Source organism: Spermophilus citellus (assembly GCF_964194105.1).
Source record: "Spermophilus citellus genome assembly, chromosome: 17".
NCBI lineage: Eukaryota > Metazoa > Chordata > Mammalia > Rodentia > Sciuridae > Spermophilus > Spermophilus citellus.
In genome coordinates, this window is record NC_138199.1 from 56,843,485 (window position 1) to 56,857,247 (window position 13,763).

The 13,763-nt window shown below is 44.6% G+C and overlaps 2 protein-coding genes across 6 annotated transcripts in view; one reads left to right on the forward strand and one right to left on the reverse strand.

Annotated features, from left to right (window-relative positions):
* LOC308636356 (leucine-rich repeat-containing protein 37A2-like) overlaps positions 1 to 6,639 on the reverse strand; it is a gene marked incomplete at both ends in the record, with an annotated part of 31,250 nt that extends 24,611 nt beyond the window's left edge. The window contains 3 exons of the mRNA XM_081271771.1: positions 2,225 to 2,919; positions 4,519 to 5,136; positions 5,293 to 6,639. Of these exons, the coding sequence (XP_081127897.1) occupies positions 2,225 to 2,919; positions 4,519 to 5,136; positions 5,293 to 6,639 (2,660 nt within the window). The remainder of the gene's footprint in view (positions 1 to 2,224; positions 2,920 to 4,518; positions 5,137 to 5,292) is intronic.
* Positions 6,640 to 9,637: 2,998 nt separating this feature from the next.
* The window catches only part of STAT3 (signal transducer and activator of transcription 3), a 59,794-nt gene continuing 55,668 nt past the window's right edge, over positions 9,638 to 13,763 (forward strand). For 4 of the 5 annotated variants that reach the window (XM_081271357.1, XM_081271356.1, XM_081271358.1 and 1 more), the window contains exon 1: positions 9,638 to 9,891. The gene's annotated coding sequence lies outside the window, so the exon portion shown is untranslated. The remainder of the gene's footprint in view (positions 9,892 to 13,763) is intronic. The other variant, XM_081271354.1, reaches the window with a different exon arrangement.

Consider the following 13,763-nt stretch of genomic DNA (forward strand, 5'->3'; position numbering starts at 1 on the left):
AGATCTCTTGAACATGTTGCATAGAAAACAAGCATGAATCACAGTGTTTTTTTTCTTTTTTAAACTTCATCAGGGAAAATTATGCATAGAAGAGAAAGCAGAAAGAAAGACACACACCAATATGTAACAGGGGTCATCTTATGGGTGGTAGGGCATGGACAAGGGGTGAAAAAGGATAGAGGTATAGATTTTCACTTTGATCCAATATACTTCTGTTGACTTTTTTTTTTAATGTGAGAATGTATCTATGAATGACATATTTAAAGAAGCTGTTAAATTATGTTCAGTTTCAACTCTGCAGATACCTTCAACTTTTTTTTTTAAACTCTGTTCTTATCCCTTAGCAATAACTTTTCTGTTTATACATCTTTACCTAGACTTTTTCTTGGCGTTTGAGGTTGGAGGATAAGCCTGCTCATCTAGTGGACAAAGGCCTAGTGGACATTTCCACTCAACCAGAAGCCTTCTGAGGGCTTTATGTTCCCCACTAAGAAATGGCTAAGAGTGAACTCATTTCTCTCCAACTGGCTTTCCTTCCTGGTGTTGTTTTCCACCTGCTACATCACCAGCATTCTCATTTTTTATCCAGGACAAAACTCGTGGAGCCATATTTTATTTTTCTCTTTTCTGTACACCTCATCCCCTAACTCTTTTAGTCAATCATTAAAGCATTTGTTATTCTTCTAAAGCTCCCAGGATTTTTTTTTCCTTTTAACAGACTAAAGTCATACCCTAAAATATTTTTAATATCTTACTTTTAAAACCTGGCATTTTTATTTGTTATCAAACAGAATAAATTGATGGAATTTGATTTTTTTGTTCTTTTATTTGTCCTTTTTAGTTATGGCAGTAGAATGTATTTTGACATATCATACACACATGGAGTATAACTTCCCATTCTTGTTGTTGTACATGACGTGGAGTTACACTACTTGTGTATTCATATATGAACATAGGAATGTTATATCTGATTCATTCTATTGTTTTTCCCATTCCCATTCCCTCCTCCTTCCCCCACTCCCCCTTGCACTCCCAGGATTTTCTTTCTACTCTATCACAACCACTCTGATTAAGCTCCTTCTTGCTTTACTCATAGATTTTGCTAAAGTTTTCTAGGTGGCCCCATTGAATTAAGCTTTCTCTTCTAGATCACTCTAAAAATGGATTATAAAATTATCTTCCTGTTTTAGTTATTTTTATCTCTTGCTTGAAAACTTTCAGTGGCTCTTCATTTCTCACTGTGTAGCTTTCAAACATCTATAGTTGATATTTAGGATTTTTCATATTACCTTTCATTGATTCTAACCCAATACTTTGTAGGCCCACTAGTCTACCAAATCCTGGTCATTCTTGCAGCCATTCCTTTGTGTAGATATACTTCCCGTTTTTTTCTTTAAAATTATAGCCACTTTCAAGCACCAGGTAACATTTAAGCCTATCTGTACAGCTTTCCCAACATCCCTACTTCAGTAATGAAAGATTCTGAAGAATTACAGCACATGTGGTCTGCATCCTCTTTTATTACTTAATTATATATCATCTCAATTTTTAGTCTTCTTCCCACCTATCATTTTTGTGTTCTGTAAACAATGTCATATTTCTGTGGCTCCCATAGTACTTAGCCCTCAGTTGGGCACAAAATGGATGTTATATGAAAGCCAAGGCTAAGATGAATTCTGGACATAACTGAGGGACTGAATAATAATATTAACAGCTAGTATTCATATATGATAGGCACCGACATGAGTATTACATGTACTCTCTCATCTAAATTTCACAACAATCCTATGAACCGGTAACTATCATAATCCCCATTTTCCAAATAAGGAAACTGAGACATAGAGCTTTTTTGCCCAAGGTCACAACGCTAATAAATGAAAGATCTGGGTTCAAAGTCTTATTCTAGAATCTACTCTTAACCACTTGGTTGTATCATCATTAATGAGATGAGTTGAAAAGCAGATGGAGCAAAATGGTAAAGCTTAAGCAATGATATGATAGGGCTAAATAAAAATGGGTAAGAAAATAAAGGATGATCACAAGTGAAAGACTGGAGAAAGGGCACAATAGTAAGAAGGAAAAAGAGGATATGGAGAATTGACAAGCAAAAACTAAAAGCAAAAAGTCAATCAATGTGGGTTGGGGAGATGAGAAAGGCCCAGGAGACCCTTGAGGAAAAGGGTAGACAGAATGCAGAGCACAAATGAGGAAAGGTGATTCTTACAAGACTGCGAAGGTGCCATTGTAGCTGTAGGGCTCTAGCACAGGCACTCGGTGGAGTTTCTGCATTGGGGCGAGACCAACACACAACAGTGTGTCATCTTGGCAAGTACAGAGCTCACATATATTAGTGTTCTTGGTGACATTTTCTTCCTTTTCTGTGGCATAAATTTCGGGGAAATGAGTTGTGGTTTGGTCTGGCTCCACTTGTGGAATTGTGAATTCAGTCATATTTGTTTGCTGTGAAGTTGTTTCAGTTGTTGAAAGAGTTGTAGGAGTTGTAGAACTTTCAGTTGCCACACTGGGTAGTGCAGTCAGGGTAACTGTCACGTCTGGAGGTTGAACTCCAACACTAGATGACTCCGACACCAGAGCTGTACTTATTGTTGGAAGTGTAATCTCATAATATACAGGAGGTTTCGCTATAATCTCTTTATATGGCTCTGGAAGCTGAATTGGCTTCCCCGGCAAGGTTTGAGAAGATGCAACATCAATGTTGGGTTTTGAAGTTATGGTAATTTCCACTTCAAAAGATTGAGGCATGACCGAAGTTTCCTCGTGGTTGATTTGAGGATTTGTAGTCTCTTGGTATGGACGTGGAAATGTCACATCAGGGGGCTCTGGAGGAAGATTTGTGGTTTCCAGATCTAGATGTGGAAATGTTGTCTCCGGGGGGTTTGGAGGAGGATTTGTAGTTCCCTGGTGAGGACGTAGAAGTGTTACCTCATGGGGCTTTAGAGGAAAAGCTGTAGAATCTTCAACTCCCACATTGGGCTCTGGAGTTATGGTGATTTCCACGTCGTGGGGCTTTGGAGGAAAAGCTGTAGGATGTTCAACCTTGACATTGGGCTCTGGAGTTATGGTGATTTCCACGTCGTGGGGCTTTGGAGGAAAAGCTGTAGGATGTACAACGCCCACATTAGGCTTTGGAGTTATGGTGAGTTCCACATAGTGAGGCTTTGGAGGAAAAGCTGTAGGATGTTCAACCACCAAATTGGGCTCTGGAGTTATGGTGATTTCCACGTCGTGGGGCTTTGGAGGAGCTGTAGGATGTTCAACCCCCACATTGGGCTCTGGAGTTATGGGGAGTTCCACGTAGTGGGGCTTTGGAGGAAAAGCTGTAGGATTTTCAACCCCCACATTGGGCTCTGGAGTTATGGTGATTTCCACATCCTGGGGCTTTGGAGGAGCTGTAGGATGTTCAACCCCTACATTGGGCTCTGGAGTTATAGTGATTTCCACATCCTGGGGCTTTGGAGGTAAAGTTGTAGGTTGTTCAACCCCCACACTGGGCTCTGGAGTTATGGTGAGTTCCACGTCATGGAGCTTTGGAGGAAAAGCTGTAGGTTGTTCAACCCCCACATTGGGCTCTGGAGTTATGGTGAGTTCCACGTCATGGGGCTTTAGAGGAAAAGCTGTAGGATTTTCAACCCCCACATTGGGTTCTGGAGTTATGGTGATTTCCACATAGTGGGGCTTTGGAGGAGCTGTAGGTTGTTCAACCACCACATTGTGCTCTGGAGTTATGGGGATTTCTACATGGTGGGGCTGTAGAGGATTTTCAACCACCACATTGGGCTCTGGAGTTATGGGGAGTTCCACTTCCACAGGTTTAAATGTAAAGCTGGGTACTGTTGAAAAATGAACTTGATTCTCAGTTAGGACCTGTGGCTGAGTTGAAGTTTCTTGTGTTGGAATTATTCCTTCTTGATACGTTGGAAGCAAAGTTGAAGTTTCCTTCATGGTTGGAAAAACAAATACAGGGACCGTTGGAAGAGATATATGGTACGTTCCAGTAGCCATAGGGAACAATGAAAGAGCCTCAGGCTTCTTCTCAGCTGTAGAATGTTTAGTGGGTTTTGGAGTTGAGGTGAGTTCCAGGTCCAAAGGTTGAAAGGTAACACTGGGTGATGTTAAATCCTGAGCTTTATTCTGACTTAGGACCTGAGTTGAAGTTTCCATCTGAGTTGTGGTTGCTTGTTGGGCTGAAGAAAATCCAAAGTTTTCAGGGAATCCTGGAGACTGGGAAGGGGCATTAGACTGGGTTGGATAAAATGTAACTTGCTGGGTGGAAACTGGCTCAACTTCTTTAGTGGCTTCTGAAGGTACAGTAACTATCAGAGCCACATGTTGAACTGTGGTTTTAGGCAAATCTGAAGACCCACTTCTGAAAATTACTTCTAGATCTTGAGGTGAAAATGACATGGAATCACTGAATGAAGCAATAGTCGAGACAAATGTGGATTCTGGAGGTTTAGTTGGGAGTGTTTCCTGGACTGGTGGAAGTTCAACACTCACGGGGGGCGTTGAGGGCAGAGATGAGCTCTCCTGCTGACTTGATAAAGATTCCTCAGGCAGCTCTTCAAGCTGACTGGGGACCTCTTGATCAATTGGAGGTTGTTCCTCCTCTAGAGGGGGGCTTGGCTGAGGTTCCAACTGCTCAGGGGACACTGAGGACTCATCTAGGGTCTCCTGTTGCGCTGAAGTTTCAACCTCATTATTCAATTCTGGAGTAGGAGACTCAGCTTGATCAGAACCTAGAGAAGAACCTGTCACATCCTCACCTTCTGGAGGTTGACCTACATCGTTAGGGAGCTCTGGAGGCACAGTTGGGGCTTCAGGCTGGGATGCAGAAGGTCCTAACTCATTAGTTGGAATTGAGGGAGGAACTATAGCCTCACCATTGATCACAGAAGTTCCCACCTCTGTAGTGGGTTCAGGTGTTATAGTAATTAGTACATCTGCAGGTTTACCAGTCACACTGGGCAAGTCTAGAGGTTGCACTGGTACTTCCAGCTGGCTTTCAGAAGACTGGTCCTCCCCAGGAGACTCAGAAGGCTGAGTTGGGGTCTCTTGCTCACTGAGAGAAGGTTCAGTCTCCACAGGAGGGCCTGGAGGCTGGGCTGGGGTCTCTTGCTGGGTTAGAGAAGGTTCTACCTCCTCAGCATACTCTGGAGGCTGAACTGGGGCCTCCTGAACTGGGGCCTCCTGAACTGGAGCCTCCTGAACTGGGGCTTCCTGAACTGGGGCTTCCTGAACTGGGGCCTCCTGAACTGGGGCCTCTGGCTGAACTGGGGCCTCCTGAACAGAGGCCTCTGGCTGAATTGGGGCCTCCTGCTGGGCTAGAGAAGATTCGGCCTCCTTGGTAGGTTCTGAAGTTATGGTAATTTCCACGTCTGCAGGCCTACCTGTAACACTGGGCAAGTTATAATAATGAACTTGATCCTGACCTAGAGATGGAACTACAGGTAGAGTTGGTAGAGTTTCAGCTATATTCTCCATAGGGGACTTGGGAGCTTGAACTGGAGTCTCTTGCTCAGATAAAGAGGGTTCAGAGAGCTCTGAAGTCTGAGCTGGAGCCTCTTGTTGGGTTGATGAAGGTTCTACTACTTCAAGACCCTCTGAAGGCTGGGTTGGGGCCTGCTCCTGGCCTGAAGGAAGGTGAATCTCTTTATCTGCCTGCGGAGTTACGGTAACCAGATCTGCAGGTTTACTTGTGACAACTGGCTGAGTGTCACTTCTTAGAGATGAAAGTTTATGATGCATTGATGCTTCACCTCCTAGAGCCTCCTGGTCCTCAGGAACTTCTTGCTGGGACGAAGAGGACTGGAGCTCCTCAGGAGTCTCTTGGGCCTCCAGAGAAGGTTCAACCTGGTCAGGAGTTTCTGGAGACTCATCTGAGTTCTCCTGGGATTCCGGAGGTAGGTTGCCAGAATAAGCTACATCTGTACTTGGATATACATAATCATCCAAGTTTTTTTGAACCTGAAGTTTTGCAAATTGCTTTGGAGTTCCACCAACTTCTTTAGCAAATCTCAGATGCTGAGCTACTTCCTTCTTCAGATTCAGTGGTGAAACAATAAACTTTGCTGCTTTTGAACTCTGGCTATCTAGAGGTGGAACAAGTACTTCAAATGACTGGTGATCTGTAGACTGATCTAGATTGACAGTATGAATCTTACTTTTGAGTCGAGAAGGTAGAGCTAGGACCTGATTCTGATCCCCATCTAGCATTGGAACCAATTCTGGGAGCCTCTCTTGCCGAATTAGTTTGTCTTGATGCAGATCCTGACGTGGAACAGCAAATTGATCTACCTCTGGGGGCGGCTCTCCAGGTGAATCCCTGCCCAAGAACGGAAGCAAACTTCCATTTAACTTCTGTGGTGAGTCCAACATCTGGGAGCGAGCAGAGGACCCCAGGTCATCAAAGCCTCCCGGGGCCGGGGGTGTAAGCGCATGGGGTGATAAGGGTGGGAGTTCAGAGGAGTGCAGAGACCAGGGCTTGATAGGTCCTGGGTGCTCAGAGGTCAGCTGGAGAGGGTCCTGGGTCCACTCCAGAGGCTGAGCTGCCTGGACCAGCAGCCACAATGGTTGCAACGTGAGGAGAAGCCCTGGTGCCCAAAGGCGCAGCAGGGACATGACGTTCGGAGGCTCGGGGGCGCAGCGACCCAGGCCAATGGGGCGCGTGCCTGTGCGGGCCTAACCGTTATGGCAGCCCCTTGACACTCGCGCCTGGGCAACCCCGTGGCCCCGCCCCGCCCCGCCCCGCCCTTTATTTACGACACCTTTGTTTAGGCAACATTTATTAGGCTCAACCTTTATTAGGCTCGCTCAGACGGGGAGCCTTTTCCCACAATCAACCAACCCAAGCCTCCCTTCCCCCGGCAGGGGCCACAATCGACCCCCATAGGCCCCCTCCCCTACATCGAAGCAGGATCTGGGCCCTAGATGTGGGTGGCCCCGGGACTCTAGCAGCCCATTGGGTGGAGGGCCGCAGAGATTCCCAAGGAAGTCACAGGACTGAGCCTCTGGGGATATTCAGTAGTGCTGGTCCAGTTCTGGCGGCCTGAATTCTTCCTCTTCCAGGCTGAAATCCGAGAGATATTCTTCCTCCCCTTGGCTATACTGCTTCCAAGAGAAGCAAGTGACCTGTAAAACGAGGGCCAGTTAGGTTAACAGGCAGACTACACATTAAGGTTATTTATTCCAAAATGTTGCCATTTGCTCTAAACTCTCTGTATCCTATTTCATGTTTGATAATTCATCACTCTGTTAGGCTGGGGCTACCAAAGCACTGAGCCACATCTCCTGTCCTCTCCTTTTCTTTTTTTTTTTCCGGCCCTGGGGATTGAACCTAGGGGTGCTCAACCACTGAGCCACATCCCCAGCCTTTTTCTTTTTACTTTGAGATAGTGTCTCGCTAAGTTTCTTAGTCCTGCTAAATTGCTGAGGCTGGTTTTGAACTTGTGATCCTCCTGTCTCAGCCTCCCAAGCTGCTGGGATTACAAGCATGCATATTTTATTTTTATTATTTATTTATTTATTTATTTATTTTTTTTAGAGAGAGAGAGAGAGAGAGAGGGTGAGAGGAGAGAGAGAGAGAGGAGAGAGAGAGAGAGAGAGAGAGAGAGAGAGAGAGAATTTTTTTTAAGTATTTATTTTTCAGTTTTCGGTGGACACAACATCTTTATTTTATGTGGTGCTGAGGATCCAACCGAACCCAGCGCCGCGCGCATGCCTGGCGGCATGTTACCGCTTGAGCCACATCCCCAGCCCCCATATTTTATTTTTGGTTTTGGGGATTGAACCCAGGGGCACTTTACCACTGAGCTAAGTCCCCAGCCCTTTTTATTTTTAATTTTGAGACAGGGCCTCCCTAAATTGCTGAAGCTGGCCTCAAACTTGTGATTGTCCAGCCTCAGCCTTCTGGGATTACAGGTGTGTGCTACCACTCTGGGCTCATTTTATTTTTGAGCCAGGGTCTCACTAAATTGACCAGCATGGACTCTAATTTGCATCTTCCTGCCTATTCTTCCCAAGTAGCTAGGGATTACAGGAGTGCATCACCATGATCAGTTTGTGCTGTACATTTCTGAGGCTAGAATTCACAGTCTCCATTGGATTCTCAGAAGGATCTGTGACCCATCAAAGGTTAAGAATCATTGATTTTCTCACCAGAAATTAATAAGAACAGCTATCTTTAGGGAGAAGGACTGATGGAGAAAGGAGGGGAAGATTTCATTTAACATTTTCAACTTATTTGAACTTTTTTTTTAAACCGTGAACATTTATTAGTTTTGTTGAAAAAAATTGCTATAGTGAGATAATGAACCCTTTTTAGATTTTTTTTTATTTGTTTTATTTTATTTTGGTACTGGAGATTCTACGCAGAGGTGTCCTACCACCAAGGTGCATCCCCAACTCCACAGCCCTTCTCTCTCTCTCTCTCTTTTTTTGGTAGTGCTGGGGATTGAACCCAGGGTCTTGTGCATGCTAGGCAAGCAGTGCACCAACTGAGGTATATTCTCAACCTCTCATTTTTAATTTTGAGACAGGGCCTCACTAAGTTGCTGAGGCTGGCCTTGAATTTAGGATTTTCCTGCCTCACTCTCTAGGTGCTGGAATTATAGCCATCTCAGCCAGTTAGATTTTTATCTTTATGTCTGTGTTAGACGAATATAGCAAACACAAATACAACTGGTGTCTTTAAAAACTATGATAGTATCAGCACACAAAAATCACTCCGTTATGCAGAGTTCATCCCCTGTTGTGTAAGGCAAAATGTCTACATTTCCTATGAGCTACTGGCTTCAATTCAGTAAAACTTGCACATCAAGTAGGCGCGGTGGAAAAGAAAAAGAATTTCAGTAACACAGAGGCCTAAACATGTCAAATACTGTTTATACATGTCAGTCCTCATATATATACTATCTGCATTTCTGCGTACCAGCTAATAACTTAGCTGTTGACATTTGATACTTGAAGCTATGGAACCGAGGACGGGGTTATATCCACTATCTTCTCCCCACGCAATCTAGTAATTACTCTATTTTCGCGTCATATTTCCGGGTGTGTGTGCCCGACTCACGCAGAAACCAAAGTTCAAAGTAGGCAGGAGTCGCCCATGTTCTTTTTTGTTGTCCTCAGACACCTAGTTCAGGAGTTGGGCCCCCTGAGGATCCGGTGCTAACTGGGAGTCTGAACTGGCTGATTCCCACGTGGTAAGAAGCTCTTAACCTCTCCCCACGTGGTGCCAAGGGCCGGGAAAAGGGAAAGCGGGCAGCAGGGAGCCGTAGCAGGGCATTTAAAGTGTCTTGACGTCACGCACTGCCAGGAACTCAGCTGAGTTTTCAGCAGGACATTCCGGTCATTTCCCCACCCTCCCCCCGTGATTCGGTGCCCAGGGCTTGGGTTCTTCCCTGGTTATTACGGAGGGAGGAGCACTAAGCCCTTGGAACAGCCAACACAGGGGCGTACCCAGTCTTCTTTTGACTCCGCCCTTTCTCTTAGAGGCTCTTTTTATTGGTTTGTGGGTGGGGTTTTGGATGTACAGCCATGCTCTGGGGCCTCTGGGTGGCCGAGCAAGCTGGCCGTCTCATGAATTATGCATGAGGCGTGTCTTGGCTAGGCAGGGGCTGGGTGGGGATTGGCTGGAGGGTCTGTAATTCAGCGGTTTCCGGAGCTGCGGCGGAGTAGACGGGGAGGGGGAGCCTGGGGTTCCGACGTCGCAGCGGAGGGAAGGAGCCCCAACCGGATCCTTGACGAGCACCCCAGCTCGGCTTTGCCCCTCTGCGTCGCCTAGGAGAGGCCCGGCGGCCCGAGGGAGTCCGGCCACCCGCACCCGACGCGAGCGCAGCCCCGGCCTGTCGGGCCTCACAGCTGGAGAAACAGGTGAAGGGGGCGAAGGGTGGGGCCCCGTCCCCCGACTGCCGGCCGGCCGGCCTGGGGACCCTGGGGGACGCCGCAGGGACTGCGAGCCTTCGGAAGTGTTTTGGGGGGTAGTTGCGAATCGACGCTTCAGTGGAGCTGGTGGGATGTGAGAAGACACCGAGGGTCGCCCTGAAGGGACAACTCCCTGGGATGACAGGAGTGGTCTCGGAAGAGAAGGGGGCACTGGAAGGAAGTTTCTGTCTTGGGGAAAAGGGGATAAGCGGAGGAAGAGTGGGAATGAGCTCGAGGGAGCAGAATCATGGAGCGAGGGCGTACTAGTGTTGGGGTGGCTGGAGAGAGCGACAGCCCCCCGACTTCCTGCTCCCTGGGGCTTTGGGGACGTTCGGGGCACGGAGCGACTGTCACGCCGGCCGAGATCACTGGTGGTGTGTGTTGGGGGAAGCGCGTGTTGGAAAGAGCCTCTTCCCTGCCTCGCCCTCTCAGCGCTTCCTCCGCCTTGCCCTGCTCCTGCTCTTTCGGAAGCCAGCTGTGCCCCTCCGGAGGTGGGAATAGGTATACCCCTATAGCCTCACGGGCTGGCTGGTTTGGGGTAGGATTATTGAATAAGAATCAAGTTTCTTGTAGGGAAACTGAAAGACTTGTACTCTATAAATCCTTCCCCATCCCCATCCTTTTCTAGGTTAAGCCATGCATCTCCCCACCTTGTAAAAATATAAAATAAGACAAATCCCCGGTCAGGCCCGTTCTAGAGAGCAATAAACCTCTTTCCTCCTTGACATTGTTCTTTTATAAACACCAGGTAAACTCGACTAGAAGATAAATAATTGAGCCATTGCGTTTACTGGATTGTGGTGTTGCTTAATTGCATGGGACAGAATGAACCAATCAAGAGTGGGAGTTTTCTGTCTCAGAGCCAAGATCTTGGGTAAATGCAGAATAGAGGGAAACAAAGAAAGGCTGGCCTTGGCCAAGCCCGGTGTGCCAACTTTACCTGTTGAGGGGTGTGGTTGCACTTAAATTAGCAAAATTCAAACTCTCACCCAAGTTGCTTTTTTCACATTTAGTACATATCACTGTGTAATATTAAGTGGGTGGTGTTGGTGAAACCAGTGGTTAGTCTTTTTTTTTTTAATTTAACTTTATTTTTAATGGTATTGGGATTGAACCCTGGCCTTCACATATTAGGCAAGCACTCTACCACTAGGCTACATCCCCATCCATTTACTTTATTTTGAGACATGGTTTTGCTAAGTTGCCCAGGCTGTCCCTGAGCTTGGGATCTTTTTACCTCACCCTCCCAAGTAGTTGGAATACAGTCTTTTTTTTTTTTTTCCTTGTTAAACATGTAGATAGTGTGTACCTGCTGTTTTTTTTAATATCTAAATGGCTTATTTATTCTGTGTATGGATTGTGAATTTTTAGCTGGCTGTTCTGATGAAGCATTGGTTTGAAAAAAAAAATCAAAGCAGTAAATCTCACATTTTTACATGAGGAGTTAGACTGTGTTATGACTTGATTCAGTCACTTTTCTGTTATATTTTATATTAAATATGTCTGTGTTCTCTGAGTCAACATGTTTGTTTCCTTATTACATGTGCCAGACTGAAGTATTTGTTGAATTTTTGCTCATACATTTGCATAGTGGGATGGGATGAAGAAATTTGGGGAAAAAAATGTTGGAGTGTTGATCTTAGTCCATTTGTTAGCATATACTCCACAAAGAACCATTAGCAAATTCATGAATCTTTTATCTATCTATCTATCTATCTATCTATCTATCTATCTATGTAGTTGATTTGGGAAGAATAACCATGGTTATGACTTACTCATAAAGGGTTTGTGAGGTAGGTATTTCGCCTAATATTAATTCCTTTTTGAAGATAAGGAAATTGAGGCCAAAGGGACAAGACACTTGCCCAAGGTAATAGTACCATAGTGCTGAAACTTGTGCCTTCTATATATCTTGTGTTCTTTTGACTGTCGATACTTAAATATTGGGTCTTAATTTAGAGCCAGTATAGGCCCTACTGAGAAAAGTGTCAATGAATTTCTTACATGTGTCTGCACAATGAGATCCTACCAGTAGGCTGAAGGACTCCAAGGGAGATATATGCTTAATAAATAGGTGAAAAAAAAGTTGTACAAATAGGACTGGCTTAGGTCATTCTGCTTCTAACTTGGGAAGAAATTAAATTTTTTGTCAGCATAATTTGCCATCAGAATTTAGCTACTTGCTAATGGAGATGTTTAGGCAAGTTTTAGGTAAAGGGAAGTTATGACCTAAATGTCATTTCAACCAGAGTACCTTGTGGCTTGATCAGTGGTCATTTGTGTCTTCAGAAAGTTGCTTTTTCCTTCCTGTCTGTGTGTGTCATGACATTCAGATGGGGCAGAAGTGAACATCACTGTAGATGCCTGAGTCCAGCACCTTTTTGCTGATATTTTCTGATAAACTGGCATGTACATAAGCAAATATTTACTTTTATCAATTTCATGAGAGTTGCTATGAAAAATAAGATGTGTCTTGTGTACAGAATTTTCAGTCTACTGGGGTGATTTGATGAATGTTTTAACCATAGAATGCAGCAGGTTGGTGTTACCAAAGAGATATTGAGGCATTAGCCTGTGCTGTCCAATAGGTAGCTATTATATACAAAAGAACATATAGTACAGATCTAGAACATTTCCATTGTCTTTGAAAGTTACAGGTCTTAAGAGTAATGAAAGGTTACAAGATTTGGAGTTGTCTAGGTAGTCTTTCTTGCCAAAGGAGAGATTGAACTGGGTCCCAAATAATGGGTATAAAGAGCAAGGGGTGACAAGGTATGGGGATATAACATAAAATCTTGAGAATTTGGGAAGGTAAATGGGCCTTGAATATAAGACCAAGGAATTGTAACTCTGTCCTTCTGGAGGGAAGGTTTTAAAGGATTTTGAGGCCAAAATTTAGGGTTATAGAGTACCTCCTGTGTCAGGCACATGCCTGGTGCTCTAATTTGTACAAAGTAATTCAGTAATTCAGTGCATATGCCCTCTGCTCTAGGGGAGTTGTCACTTGAGTCTGACCGTACACATGGGGCCACCATTCAAAGAGAAGTGAAAAAAGCCTAGAGTGTTGTAAGTGCAGAAGTATTTTTTTGAGGATTTTTGATTGGCTACATATCATTCCCCACACCTTCCCTGTCCCAGGACTCTAACTCAGGGCCTCACACATGCTAGACAAATGCTCTACCTCTGATCCACACCTTGAGCTCCACCAATCACATTTTATATCTTTTATACTTAATTTTTTTTTAGTTGAACATAGACACAATACCTTTGTTTCACTTAATTATTTTATGTGGTGCTGAGGATCAAACCCAGTGCCCCATGTGTGCAAGGCAATTGCTGTACCACTAAGCTACAACCTCAGCCCCCTTAATTTTTTTTTTTTTTTACTGTAACTTTTGGGTAACTTATTTTTAAAATCACCTAAATAGTACTTGAGGGACATCCCCAAATCCTGAAGAACTCTCTGGTGTTCTGAAACAGTCTCTGAGGGGCTGGAGACATAGCTCAGTTGGTAGAGTGCTTGCCTTACATGCACAAAGCTCTGAGTTCAATCCCCAGCACAAAAAAAAAAAAAAAAAAAAGAGAAAAAAGAAAAAAAATCAACTGAAATAATCTCTGTAAGATATGGCAGGATAACATAGCTGAGCTATCTCTGACTTTGTTGACTGTGGTGAAAAGAATTTATACGGTACATATATACTTGTTGCTGGTGACCTTGGCTTACTCTGGTGCACTGTAGTCAGGCTGGCCAGATGGTATTTGGTGGTCCATTGTTTGAAATGCTTCCAATATTTAAAATGAACAGTATTTGGAAGAATGAA